General features: G+C 43.9%; 1 protein-coding gene across 5 annotated transcripts in view; it reads left to right on the top strand.

Annotated features, from left to right (window-relative positions):
• Positions 1 to 14,661, top strand: part of tiam1a (TIAM Rac1 associated GEF 1a) — a 70,373-nt gene that overhangs the window by 25,935 nt on the left and 29,777 nt on the right. For all 5 annotated transcript variants that reach the window (XM_071505866.1, XM_071505863.1, XM_071505865.1 and 2 more), the window contains 7 exons: positions 7,034 to 7,140; positions 9,073 to 9,722; positions 10,428 to 10,714; positions 11,869 to 12,141; positions 12,242 to 12,473; positions 13,230 to 13,402; positions 14,054 to 14,278. In XM_071505866.1, coding sequence (XP_071361967.1) covers positions 9,080 to 9,722; positions 10,428 to 10,714; positions 11,869 to 12,141; positions 12,242 to 12,473; positions 13,230 to 13,402; positions 14,054 to 14,278 — 1,833 coding nt within the window. In that variant the 5' untranslated portion in view covers positions 7,034 to 7,140; positions 9,073 to 9,079. The remainder of the gene's footprint in view (positions 1 to 7,033; positions 7,141 to 9,072; positions 9,723 to 10,427; positions 10,715 to 11,868; positions 12,142 to 12,241; positions 12,474 to 13,229; positions 13,403 to 14,053; positions 14,279 to 14,661) is intronic.

Below are 14,661 nucleotides of genomic sequence, written 5' to 3'. Positions count from 1 at the left end.
GTTTCTATGTGTGTCAGTGTCTGAATATGTGGTGATGCCAGGGTTTAACTGATATGAATTTCTAAGGACAATATTTGATGCTAAATTAAGTATATTTAAATTTGGCCATTTCTTTACCAGAATGGAAGCTGGAAACAGGTTTTTTTAATCATACACTTAATTTTAAATTTTATTATTAAAGCTGACATTATGACACAGTAAACCCCCTAAATCTTAGACCCTTATCACCCCAAATTAGGGGGAGGAATTTTAAAATAATGGGAAAAAATTACCTTTTCCAAGATGGTACAACAAGCCATAGTCCTACTTAATAATTCCAGGATTAAAAGCTCTATACAGCAGGGTGTCCTGTCCCTCTTCATTACTTTATTGCCATGTCAACCGAGCTGAAAGGAATCTGTCTCAGTGCAACTGGAATAAAACAGAGAAGCAGGACAACTTGGGAACACCACAAGACATTAACAGCAAAGGATCCAATAACACAGGCAGCAGAGGAGGCAAAAGTGCGTCAGTGATAAATCAGAATAAGTGATAAAGCGAACCAATGTAGAAAAGTTTTGAATTAGTTAATAAGTTAGTAATAAGTTAACTGTGGTTTTTGTCTTCCTGATTATACTAATTGATTCTTGATGTATTGATCCTTTCTTAAAAAAATTTAAAAGATTCATTGACATGGACAGGGAGAAACCATGCTGATACTGGGGATGGATGAGGCTGACTGGATGATATCAGCTGTGTAATAAAAACCTGTAGTTGCATTTCATTGCCCACGTGTCGTTTCAAGAAACTCAAGTATTCTGCCACGTCCTCACATTACTCTTCTTCCTTGCTCCTTGTTTAGCATCGTTCTCTATCTTACTCCTTCACTCCCAGGCGCTCCTCCCCCCCAGGCTGCGTCTCGCCCCGCAGGGTTTCTACGGTTACCAGCTGAATCTGGAGCACAGTCAATGTCTTATCCCACTCCGCCTGAATAATTAAACAACACTTTTTTTTCTTTCTTTTTTTTTTAACTGCCTCTCACTTATTGGGAACTGCAAATCAGCACATCAATATACAGTTGATTAGTTTTGATGACTTGTCTGTGCAATCAGGACTTTCATCAGGACGAACGAGCGAGTGCTGATTGAGGAATGGCAACGGAGGGAGCTGATGCTAGTTGAACATTTTGTCATTGGACCTGCTGCATTGTATAGTTGCACCCCATCAACAAGAGGATTTCAAGTGGCGTAGTAACCTACAAGAGAAGTTCAGGAAGGATTTCATTTAAACTGACGCACCTTGATCGCCGCCTTCATCTCAGAACAAGTGGGAGAATTGAGTACTCTGATTGTACAATGTAAAAACATTAAAGTATATATCATGAAAGATCATAATGGGAGGTTTCATACAGGGGATTCTGTGGTTGCTGAAGTTGCACTCAGCAACTCAGAGTGGAGCGTCAAAAGCTGCACACACTCATTGACTCTCATGGGCCTCTCACTCAATGGAGGACTTGTGGTGGAAGGATTTTTCTTCAAAATATGGTAATCCCCGACTGCACCGCGCTGCCGACACAGTCAGCTGAAATCTGAGTTAAGGAGCGTACAGCGTAAGCTCCTAGAAAGATGGAGGAGCGTATTTAATGAGGTTAGTGACACTTGAGGAGTGGAGTGGACTGACTGACACTGAATCCCACTGCCCTTTATCTTTTTTTTTTGTTAACTTGAGCCTCAGATGCCAAACTGACCCCAGAATCTCAGATCTTTTATATGCCATTTTGCAGATGATATGCCATACTATATAACTATCTCTTTACCCCTGTTTTTAAGCTGTTATCTTTTTTTCCTTTTTTTTATTGTGGTTTTCTTATTCTTATTTGGGCAGGTTTTTGACAGGACCTGGCAGTGAATTTGCTTTGCTACTTTTACCACCACAATCCCAAATCATAGCCCTATTTTTCTACACTTCTACACGAGGGAACCGTTGTAAATGAATGACAATCATCTCCTCTTTCCTCCCTCTACACTCTGTTCTGTCATTTTTATGCTTGGCCCACTGCTGAGAGCGTCGTTCAGGAAGGAATTATAATTTGTGTCTCACCACGTAAAAGAAATTAATGTTTGATTTGAGCAGCAGCCGAGACTCATGCTTGCAGGCACAATGTTTGTGTATGTGCATGTGTGTGTTTAAGCGGAGAGAGGGAGAGGGGGGGTGGGTGGCACGTGTCTTGTCAGATCCCAAAAGGATGAATAAGAAGCTAATCTCCCTCTTCCAGGGAATTCTACCAGCGATGTCTGAGACAGTCTCAGAGGGACTGTGGGAGTGCAGCGGAGCGTGCGCTCGTATCTCTACAATAGGATGATTTCAGAGCACATCTGACTGTTATCTCGGCACTGGATAGATACAGTTCCTTCTCAAATGTGAACAATGCATACACACCTAGGTGCACATATAGACACTCGCTGACGGATAAGTCCCCGATTCTTACTTATTTGGACCACTGAGCCTTCCTGCACCTCGTCCTGATTCGCATGTTATTGACAGTGTGTTTGTCATATTTTTCAGCAGGTTTGCTCAGTGTAAACAACAACAAGGAAGCCCTGGAATACAGGCAAGCATGTTTGCAGGTGTGTTAGTGTGTATGTATGTAGTTGTGTACTGTGTATGTGTGTGTATGCAGGATCAGGGAGTGTAGAGACGCTCTGATAAAACCGTCTTCAGGATTCCCTTGGTAGACTATTTTGACTTGCTAGGAAGGAATTTGTCCCCATTCAGAAATTCCTTTGCTTACCCCCCAGAGAGAGCGTTAACCTCAGTGACTTCCCTCCCTGCCTAGAGGGAGGGGGGGAGGGGGGCGAAAGGTGCGGGAAAAAGGCCTAAGGGAAGGGTGAATCCAGCTCCTGCTTCATGCATTTTGAGGCTTGATGGGGGGCGGGGGTGGTGGTGGTGGTCATGGTTCAAGAGTGCAGAGAAAGGTCAGAGAGGTCAGTCAAGCTGAGCGTTTCTCTGGTTACAGTGTCTAGACACTACTGTTGTACACACACCTTCAGTGTCTCTCTGAGGTTGGGTTATTTTCATTAGCTCTCTCACTGGGAAGTCACGAATGACAAAGAGAAAGCACAGAGTCATAAAACACAACATTAAACACTATTGTCTTAATAATGTTTCAATTCTAACAATAAAAAACATTTTAAGATGGTACAAGATGAGAAAGGTCTTTAGAGCTATACATCCTGTCATCAACAGCTGTTCATCTGAAATAAGAAAGTACATATATTCAGTCTTAAAATAGCGTGGGACTTCAGGAGGATTTCATGTCCTGTAATGTGTGACACACAGTGACTATAGACTGCATGGTGACGACACAGTGCCAGGAACTGGATGAAACTCTTGACTAATAGTTGCTCATTTTCAATTGTTCTTATTCATTTGTTTATTTATTTATTTTTCACACCGTCAGTTTCCCATCAGTTTACTTTTATCCATATTTTCACTGATATAGCCATGTATTCTCCTTTTATTGGTTTAGTTGTGTCTGCGGTCGTTGTTTGTCTGAACCTCAGTACCATTGAAAATGGTGTCTTCGGAGGTCTTAGATAAATAAATGAATGGATGAATTAATGAATAATAACTACATATCACTTTAACAGCAAAAGCTGAAGCAACACTTTCATTCCACAATGAAACATACAACACACCAAATGAAAGATGTGTCCCCTTCACCTGTCGCTGTATTTATGGATGCGATCCTCACTGCTATGCTCCTCAATTTTACATCAGTTGTATAGAAGCAGATTTATGATGGGAGTGAAGAGCATTTAATACAGGTGCTTATTAATTTCATAACCTGAAGTCTGTGTCTCATTTCAGCAGCCACTGCGGAATGTGGTGTCGACTATGACAGGCTTAAAAAAAAAAACAAAAAAAAACAATCAGACAGGTTTTGTGCGTCTCCATTCACGGTACAGTGTGGTACAGTGGTGCACAGCCACGTCATGTGTGGTTTCAGTCTGGAGCGCTGAGCTGTGTGTCATGTGGGGCGGAGCTGCGAGACAGGTGCAGAGATGAAAAGATTGGCTGGGGGAGGAAGGGTGTTCCCGCTCTATGGCTGTTCTGACAGGCCTTTGGTATTTTTCCAAACAAGTGTGAGAGCATGTGTGTGAGTCGGAAAAACCTGCTCGCATTTCTCTGGGGATGGTGCAGGTGTGCGTGCGTGTGTGTGTGTCTGCCTTTATGCTATTGTGCTCCAGTGTGTGCCACAGAAAACTACCTGCTTGCGTGCGCGTCTGTGTTCACGAGTTAGGTGATGGATGTGAGAGCCTGTCTGTTAAAGCAGCTGTGGCGGCGTCAGTTTGAGAGCTCCAGTGCAGAGTTGTTTCTGACGGCGCAGTTAAGAGGCACCTCCAGTCCCAGCACGATGCTCAGCTCTGCCTCCGTCTCGTTTTGTGTCTCCTCATGCACTTGAAGCCAGAAGTGCTTTCTGCTTTTTAAACATGTTGTTGGTGATAGATTCAGTAAATAAAAATCCAAATATAAATATGAGGTGAAGGGACTTTTTTTTTTCTGGAATTGTTCTTTGTCCCCTCTCAGCGTGTGTGCTTGTGTGTGCGAGGGCATGTATGCGTGGTAATGATGCTTTGGCTGCTGTTGCGCAGGCCATTGTGTTAATACACTCTCCCAATGTGTTAATATACTGCGAGAATGAGAGCGAGAACGAGAGACCGAGAGAAAGAGAGCGAATAATTATGTTTCCCCTTTTGTCTCGCCTCCCTCAATTAAGCCCGAAGAGAGGCAGCCAGAGCACATGTCTACTTATCCACTTAGAGCTCAGCAACAATAGAACACCCCCCCTCCACAGTTTCTCCCTGTCTATCGTTCTCAGTCTTCATCCCCCCCCCCGTCTCGCTTTTCTATATCAAACTTCTATTCATAGCACAGTATCTCAATATGTCTGCACCGACCTCAGCGGCCTCCCTCCTCATGTGTTTCGCCTTCAGCCCTGCCTCACCTCTCGGCTCTACGTGGGTTTTGCGGGGAGCTCTCTCTCCCCTCTCCTCGTTACCCCTCTCCGTCTCCCGTGCCTTGCTGCAGGGTACGGGGAGCGGAAAAACGAAGAGACTAAACATTTTAGACTGTACACCGCCAGAGGAAAGACAGTGGTTTGATTTCCCTTGTGTTGTGTCAGGCAGGATTGTTCTGTTTGTTTGTTTGTGTGTGTGTGTGTGTGTGTGTGTGTGTGTGTGTGTGTGTGTGTGTGTTTTTCACCTCAGACAGAGAATCAGACAGACTGACGTATAGAGGAATTATATGTCTTGGCAACAGTGATGTACAGTTAATGTAACCCAGAGTTCTCAGCACTAATTAACCAATATTTGTTGCGCAAGTTTAATTATCTCCAAAATAAACTGATGCCAGATTTAACAGGAAAGCAGGACTGCCTCCAAAATGAATATCCAGCACCTGTCAGGCATTATGTGTGGAGGATAATATATGTGTCTTTGTTTGTTTTTCAGCGGGGTTGGGTGGGTGGGTGGGTGGGTGGTCAGCATGTGGGCTGGGATGACTCTCATCTGGCTGGGTGGGTTGGAGGACGGATGAGAGATAATAAAGAGTGGAGCGTTAGGACGAACAGAGGAAGAGGAGGAGAAGTATCAGGGTCAAGTTTAGCTTATGTAACCGCTTCCCACAGCTGGGGCGAAATGTGCTGCAGTGGCTGTGTTTGAATACATCAACACACACAAGCTGGCATGGCGCAATGTCAGAGCTGACCAGTGGAACAAAACACTACGCAACAATGCTCTTTTTGTCCTTTCTGCTTCACTTTTTCTGGACTCTTATTTCTGTGTATTTCTGTGAACGAACTGACAGCGTTATCTTATTTTATTTTATTTTTTTATCAATAATAAAACCATCCATTGTATTCAAAGTTTGGTGGAAGTATCATTATACTCAAACCAGTGCTTTAGCCCTCAGGGAGCAAATTGATGATGCTTCTTTTTGCTTTCAGATAAGGACAGAAATGTCTCATGGACAATATGCTGATAGACATCTGCTTTGCAAGAGAATTTTCTTTTTTTTTTTGGCAGTGAAATTATTTCTTTTACATAATTTTCTTCCTTATAGGCCTATGGAAACACGAACACCTCTGACAATTGTGTTTGCAGCTCTGTGGGCAGCAGTTGGTCTCCCAGCTAAACTGCTAAGGGCCTCTAAATGCCTGTACCAGCCGACTGGGAGCGATCATACGTACAAATTAATAATTTTCATCTGGTTGTGAACTGAAAATATGTGCAAATCTACACGCAAGCCGGCATGTTTGAACTTGCATACCTTCACACTATACATAGCACATTAGAAAATGTGGTCTACTCTAAGCAGCTCAGGGCTGGTATTAGAGAAAATTAGGTCGTGTTGGTAAGGCTCATTGAATTGAGTCTTAAGCAGAAAATCATAGTGCGTAGCTGCTTTCATCTCCTGTCATTTCACAGTGTGTGAGTGTGCATGTGAGCGCGCATCCCTTTGTCTGCAGGGAAACAAGGGGTGTTTTCCCAAAATGTTTTGTGCACATGCCTGTACATGCCTGTGAGGTTTCTGGTTGGCAGTGAGTTTCAGGGTGCAGTTCAAAGAAAATGCAGTTGCTGTTTTTTTTTTTTTTGCCCCTCAGGCTCAGACAGTACCTCTGTGCTTTGTTTCTGATGATCTGTGAGTTTGTTTGTATGTCTGCATTTTAATATGCATTTCTTGTTTTTTTGTTTTTTTTTCTTTTGTTTTGCCTCACTGCATTATCTCAACACCAGGCTAACTGACCACAGTGTCCCTTATTCCCTTCCATCCTGTGTACTGCCTCTCATCCTATACGTTCCCTCTCTGCTGCGCTTCACAGCTTAACTTTCACCTTTACTTCACCCGCTTTATGTAACATACCTGGCAGATCCTCCTGCAGAAGCATCTTCCTCTTCCTGACTTCTGTCTCTGTGTGCATTTGACACATCGGGTCACTTTGAAGTTGTGAGAGCTCCATAGAAACGCTTCTCTCTTTCCTTGTTCCTCTCAGGGCAAACTGACACCAGCGTTTGAGGATGTGTGCAGGATCGTGCAGCCGGTGAAAGGCGACACCACGGTGGATGTGGGGATGCTGGTGATGCGGCTGCTTAACCACAGGTACAGCTTTTACACCTCAGTATCTCAGCGCTGCAAAGATCTCCATTTGTGATTTTATTTTGTGTTGAATTATAAAATCCTACAAGTTTAAAAAAAAAATATTTTTAATTATTAGATTTTTGTAGAAGATTCAACAGACTTTTGTCTCATCGGAAAGGATTCTCTCTCTGCAGTTTGAGTCCTGATGGTGTAGGTTGGGTGATGTGTGACTCACAGAGGACCAGCTGATCTGACAGCAGTTGACTCAGCAGCTCCATGTGCTTATATAACAGAGAGCATGAGGTGAAGCAGGATGCTGAGATAACTTTATGATCAACAGAATCCAGCTAGAAACAGATTTCTTTGATCATTGTAACTGCTTCTGGGAATATGACTGATGCATAATTTGAACAGTGCAGAGGGAGAGAAGTGCTGCAGTAAGATGAGGCCATCCATCACTGCGGCAACCGAGATGATGAGGCTTCATGATCGTGTAGGATCCAAAAGTACAAGAGTGACAAAGACTTAAATTGACCAAAGTAAAAAATTTAATGGCTTAAATTGCAATGCAGCTTTTAAACGTATGAGGAAGGAAAATTTGGGCATTTAAAGTTTTAAAAGTCTGTAACCACTAAAAAGTGAATGGGATTTTGATGCATTCTAAATACTTAAATGGGAGATAAACAGAAAGCCCTCAGGGAGCCTTGCTCTAAAACGTTAGCTGTGTTTATGCTCTAGATGAAATTTTAATTCACTTTTTTGTCCCTGTGCTACCTCATGTGAGTGTGTTGTCCAAACATCAAGGTCAGTTAAAGCGGCCAAAAACTGGCAAGGGAATTTCCACCTCAGCTGTGGACACCTGATCCCTGAGCTCTGCAAGGCGCTCATACAGATCCTGGAAACCTTTGACATTCCACCATTAGTTAATGGGACATCAAAGGTTACCCACTCATCCAGTGCAGTGACCTGGTTTTCAGGAATAAATACAGACACTTAAACAACCCATTAAACATAGTTACTTGTCTGTCAGATCATAATTTGAATCTCAAAGCAAAGAGCTCTTTTTATAACCCTTCTTTGTTTGATTCTTCCTTCAATGTTTTTGAAAATGCCATTAGAAGACACAACCTGGAGTTTGGTTTGTAAGATTTGAAAACAGATAACTCAATAACTTCCCTAAACTATCTCAAACTTCATCACAGGCTGAACAGCACTGCAGCTCAGCAATCAGTTCAGTGGGGAATTGTGAAAAGACAGCAAAAGCTCGAAAAGCTCGGGCTGATAACACTGCTAATGTAATATGTGAATTTTGGCACTAAAAGAAAGTTGTTTTTTGTCATTACTTCATTTTGCTGAGAAAGACGTTCTTTATCCTTTTTTTTTAACCAAACCTACTTTGCATAGGATTACAGTAAATACCTAATGAAAGAATCTGAACAAGTATCCAGTGCAGTTTTGACAGTAGCTTTGACACCCTCCCTAACTCACAGTGCAGCATGCAAATGTAGTTCTGTTTTTCTCCTATTTCTTTGAAAAGCCTCCTCTCAGTACTTTCCGCAACATTTAGAAGCTGCTGTGTGTTCATCTGTTAGTTTGCCTGACCTCCTCAAAGGCGCTGGCCCATAAACAAGTTAATCAAATAAAAAACAAAGCTGCATTACAAACAGCTGGCAGATACATGCTGTTTGAAATGTGTGATTTTGGTAATGAATTTCATACTCTATGTTTAAACTACAGGGGAATCTGGCACCTCACATTGATCGGTGTGCTAGTTAATGAATACAGATGTTAGATATAAATATAACACAGATGTGGCACACACCAATAAGAAGTTGTAAAACACTTAGGTCACATTTCTAAACTTCCAAGAATTTGTCATGGTTGAGATTACGGGATAATTAGAACCTTTCTAAGATGTATAAATTACACAGAACCTTCTTCCTCAATCTGCAGTTGAATCATGGGAAACGTGGAGAGTCAGAATGGGAACAGTGGTTTCTACGGCGATGTGACGGGACAACTCTCCCGCAAGCACACGTCCCGCTCACTCCGTCTCTCCGGCAAGCAGCCGATCACCCGCCGCTCCCGGCACTCTTCTTCAGTGAAACAGGAACACAGAAACTCTGAGGCCTCGACCCGCTCCTCCAGCACTCCCAGCATCCCACAGTCCTTAGCTGAGAGCGGACTGGAACCTTTTAACGCAACAGATGCGTTTGGGGATTTCGGCATCAACCCTCACTGGACACAGCGCGTCGCTATGACAATGAGGCCAGAGTCCTATCAGCAAGATGACGACCCTTTGGCCACGCCAACTCCCGAAACCTCAGAGGCGGACACAGTTGCTCAGGATGGAGGCGAGGACTCTATGGGGGAGGGGGAGGGAGATGCTGTCGGAGAGGAAAGGTACCTCCAGCGGATGACCGAGGGCCCCCGGGAAGGAGGGAGCTTTAAAAAGAAGCGGTCGAAGTCGGCGGACATGTGGAGAGAAGACAGCCTGGAGTTCTCTCTGTCTGACCTGAGCCAGGAGCATCTGACCAGCACTGAGGAGATGGTGGATGGAGGAGAAGAAGAGGAGGAGGAGCAGTTCACACGCCCCAGTGCAGGTGAGGATGGTAAACACAAAAGATAACCTGTCTATCGTAAACCTAAAGAATGCACGTCCAATTTTTTAGAAGAAAAGTAGTCATTCAGAGGCATCGGCATTGTCACTGTCAGCATCATTTCTGTGGATGTTAAGTTACGTTTCCTGTCTTGATATTGAGATTTCAGGAATTTCTACTTGGTATATAGGTATATATTCAAAAAGCACCACTTTAGCTTTCCAAGAGAATGGTGACTGATGGCTGGAAGAAAAATGCTCATATATATGTGTACATCAGAGCATGTCTGCAAGAGTGTTGTTGATTTGACTCACTTTACAGATGATGAGGGGGAGGGAGGTGGGAAAAATTGCAGACAGTCAGTGAGTGGGGAAAAATGATTTGAAAAAGTGCTGCTGATTGAAGGTTAGCTGCCATCCATCAGTCGCTGTACTTTGGTTGATCATGGGATTGTTAGTTTAACCGGTGCTGTGCAGGAGGTGCTGGAGCTCAGCATGACAGCAGGCTGGGAACCTAACTGCTGAAGGTTAGCTCAGAATAATGTATGGGCTTGGTGCACTCACACACTCACACAGTAATCAGAAAGCACTTACTTGAACTTGCTCACACACACACACACACACACACACACACACACACACACACACACACACACACACACATGAATACGCCACACGGCCCCGCAGTAACCACCTGTGTATGTTCCAGGCTCAGCGGAAAGGGCATCGTCTCTGGACCATCTGTGCAGCCAGCAGAGTCCTGGCCTCAGGGGGCAGAGGAGCCGCTACGCTAAAAACTGGAGAGAGGCTGAGTGTGACGGGGATGGAGAAGGGGAGGAGGGGTTGATGTCTCCAACTGAGGAGGATGGCGGCGGGTACGGAGCTTTCACGCTCCCTTGCCGACGGTCCCACTGCCTGTCTGAGGGCTTGGCAGGGCTCGGGATCCCAGCCGCACCGTGCCCCACCTTCCAGGGCCGCCGTGCACAAACTACTCAGGTTAGATCACACTGCAGCAATATACGAATAATTATACAAAGTCAGTGATAAAGTAATTAGGATAAAGTGTTCTGTTTCTGAAATATAGACCTCTACAGTAAATGTAGAAAGAGGACTTTGTTTGCCAGTCATATCCAGGAAGTGTAGGGGGGGTCACAGACATGACAGAGGACACCAGTCAATCCACCAATTAACATTTTGTTGACAACTGGAGACATTTCCTGTGTGTGCTCACACTGTGCAGTTGTGTGTGTGCATGTTATACATGTGTGTGTATATTTGTGTAGCGGAAAAATGGATTATAAGGAGTCAGATAAGTAAAGTCGCTGTGGGGCAAACTTGTCTAACGATGGCCTGGTTTTCTTCCCCCCTCCAGAAGAAGCAGCAAAGCATGATATCTTTCATGCCCCATTCACTAACCGCTGTCCTAACATGCATAAATACGCACACAGTGACACTTTGATCAGAATTTACAAGCTTATCTCACAATCTTACAAAAGCAGATTCACTTGCAGGGTAAATGAGAAATTCACTGAAGCCAGTTCATATGAGAGTCACTGGACACAAACAAAACTACATCAGTAGAATAAATAATGTTCATATGCTTTCTGTGATTTCCATGTGTCATTGTTAAAAAAAAAAAAAAGTTGCCAAATCAGAAGGAAGTGCTAAAATAGCAAACCAGGCTTTTCTTTCAACTCATTCCCACAACCCCCAAGCACCCTTGGATAGCAGAGCACCCTAAGTGCTCATTATAAATTCATCTTGCCAGGCTGAGGGGGTTGTTAGACTGGATATAAATAGATCGGCACAACACAGCAAAACAAAGAGAAAAAGAACAGAGGGAGACTCAGAAAAGTGTGAAAGCACGGAGAACCCCCTCGGTTGAAGTGAAAAGCCTTCGTGTAGCAGAAATGCATGGCTAAATATGTGCTAAAGATGTAACGCACCCGCCCACACACAAACATAAACCCAGAAACCCCTTGTGAAGCAGAAGCTGTCGGGCTAATTCTTGCAACCAGAGGGAAATGACCTCCTGTATTATGACCTCGTAAACTGGTTCATGCAGTTTTCACTGTAGGTTGTTGCTTTTATCTGTAGTTTAACCACTCACACTTCAGTTCTGTTTCCACCCTGTGTTTCCGGATTGACAGGACATCTCGGGTGTTTTGGGCGAAGGAAGTGAGTATGGCGACAGTGGCATTGATGGCGTTACCACGGAGATAGACGGGGATGGAGAATTGGTGTCACGGCGCTGTAAGGCCATGTCGGCCTCCTTCTCAGTGTACTCGGCTACCGAGAGCAGCATGTTCAACGGCAGCGACAGCGGAAGCAGCAGTGCAGGAGGAGGGGAAGGAAGAGGTGGCGAAGGAGGAAGGGGAGGAGTGTATGAGAATTTCCGGAAGGAGCTGGACAGTCAAGCTTGGGTTAGTTACTTTTTCTACGAGTGTGTATTTGCGTTTTCTTTGAAATACACATTGGTATGTGTGACAGATTCACTTCATCTTTCAACGGCTCTCTCATCAGACGCATCAGGGTCAGGACTGCACGGAGGAGGCTGGCTCTGCTGTGAGTGACGAGCAAAGCAGCGGCACGCTCAGTAGTGCGTATCCATCAGACACTGTGATTGGCTGTGCACAGGGCACAGTCAGGAAAGCGGGGGCTCTGGCTGTGAAGAACTTCTTGGTTCATAAGAAAAACAAGAAGGTGGAACCTGCAACGAGGCGCAAGTGGAAACACTACTGGGTTTCTCTGAAAGGTGTGGCATAGCCTCTCATTCCTCTATGTTTAAGATTATTATGGTCATATGACGTTAAATGCTTCTGCAGCTATAATCTAACTAATCTAAAATTTAGTTATCTGCAATATCCCTGAATGACTTACAGATCCAAGAAGTAGGAAAAAAATGATAAAACAATTCTTTAAGACAAAATATTACAGCCATTGCACTCAGATAAACATCTTAACTCGACCCCAACCTGTTTAATCTCTCACTCTCCCCATCCTGTTAGAGTGTAATCACATCAGTCGTAACACAGTCCATGCCCTTGGTTATCACCTCTACTGTCCCCTCTCAGCCTCTTCTGTGCGGCCTTACATTGCCTTACCTGGGCCTCGTCACAATTTAATTTTACGGCGGCATCCGTGTCTAATCCACTCTCATACTCTCAAAATGCAGCAGAACATACAGCATCTGCAGCTGCATTCCTGCCTGCCTCCTCTCCTTTAATCCGTCCCTCCTACAAATAAATAAATGTGACCACTCTTGGTATTCCTCCTGACCTCATGTTACTGAGGCCCATAATGGTATACATTTTTTTTGCTTGAGTATCAGTGAGGGATTTAAATAAATTTTTTATTTTTTGTTCCAGTCACACTAGATTTAGTTCTGAAAAGCCTTGGTTTCCCAAGTGGTTTCAATACAATCTGATAAAATTGTAAACATAGTACATTTAATGTAACATCAGTAATTCAATTATTCTGTCTTTCTTTTGTCCAACATCTGGTCTTCAAGGCTGCACCCTTTTCCTGTACGAGTCCGACGGTCGTTCGGGTATTGACCATAACAGCGTTCCAAAACATGCGCTGTGGGTGGAGAACAGCATCGTCCAGGCCGTACCTGAGCACCCCAAGAAAGACTTTGTCTTCTGCCTCAGCAACTCAGTGGGAGACGCTTTCCTCTTCCAGGTGAGAGAGGCACTGGTATTTAAAACATCCATGTGACATAACAGCTGTGTTCCTGTCAAAATAAAGGTGCATGTCAAATATTTTGCTCAAGGATACCATTAAGGCAGAAACAACAGTAGTATTTCATAGTCTAACAGATAATTTGGGTCCACTGATTTCTAATTATTTCATTGGTTTTTGGGACTAAGTGAAGTCAGCTGGTCACCAAGAGAGACACAAATGGATGGGAATAGATAAAGACCTAATTTCTCTTGGGGATTTGTGTGTGTGTGTTGTTGTGGCCACACAAGTACATGACATTTAGCCGTGTGTGGGAGATAAGCCAGTCCTGTGTCCATGTGTTTGTTTTATGTTTGACATGTTTAAAGGCCACACTGTCATACTGTGACAGTGATCCACAACAGTGACCATTGTGTAATATTAAAATGTGCCTATTTATATTCATGGCAGCTGTCTACAGTGACATTCAATCAATGAATGGGAAGATAAGTAATAAAATGATGATGTGATTGTAGTGACCACCTTCCCCTTCAATTCGTTTTGCTGTCAGTTCCTGAATTTCTTTTGCTCACCATTGTGACCTGTTGTCTTAAGATCTTCAACGTATCCTTCCGGTTATTTAAAAAAAAAAGTTTTTCTCTCCTCGATCAGACGTCAGGCCAGACAGAACTGGAGAACTGGATCACGGCGATCCACTCTGCGTGCGCCGCTGCCCTTGCTCGGCAGCACCATAGGGAGGACACGGTGCGGCTGCTGCGGACCGAGATCCGCAAGCTGGAGCAGAAGATCGACATGGATGAGAAGATGAAGAAGATGGGAGACATGCAGCTGTCCACCGTCACCGACGCCAAGAAGAGGAAGACCATACTGGAGCAGGTATGGAGGCGAGCGAACAGTCACGCTGAACTACTGACAATGGTCAAATATATTAAAATAATAAAAACAGAGCAACACCCACGAAACACAAGAGGAAGTCTCAGTTTCAGAAAGCTTTTTTCATATTCTCACACTGTGGATTAGTCATGCTTTTTGTCCACCTGATGCTGATATGAACCAAGTTTGTGATCTCATCTGTTGAGCACCCTGCTGAGTGTCTTTAGCTTCAACTTGAGTTAAGAGAAAACACCTAAGGTGCTTTACAGATGCATATCTCTGAACCGTTGAACCTCACTGATGCTCGCACACACTGAACTCTGCAATAAATCACCTTTACTGCATGGCGTCATCCAGACAAAATGTTCTGAAGGAGCATTTGCACC

Source organism: Trachinotus anak, unplaced genomic scaffold (genome assembly GCF_046630095.1).
Source record: "Trachinotus anak isolate AG129_WGS33_773 ecotype Australia unplaced genomic scaffold, CSIRO_AGI_Tana_v1 ptg000020l, whole genome shotgun sequence".
In the NCBI taxonomy this organism is placed as follows: domain Eukaryota; kingdom Metazoa; phylum Chordata; class Actinopteri; order Carangiformes; family Carangidae; genus Trachinotus; species Trachinotus anak.
Note: the sequence above shows the minus strand (reverse complement) of the source record. Positions and strands in the feature narration are given on the sequence as shown.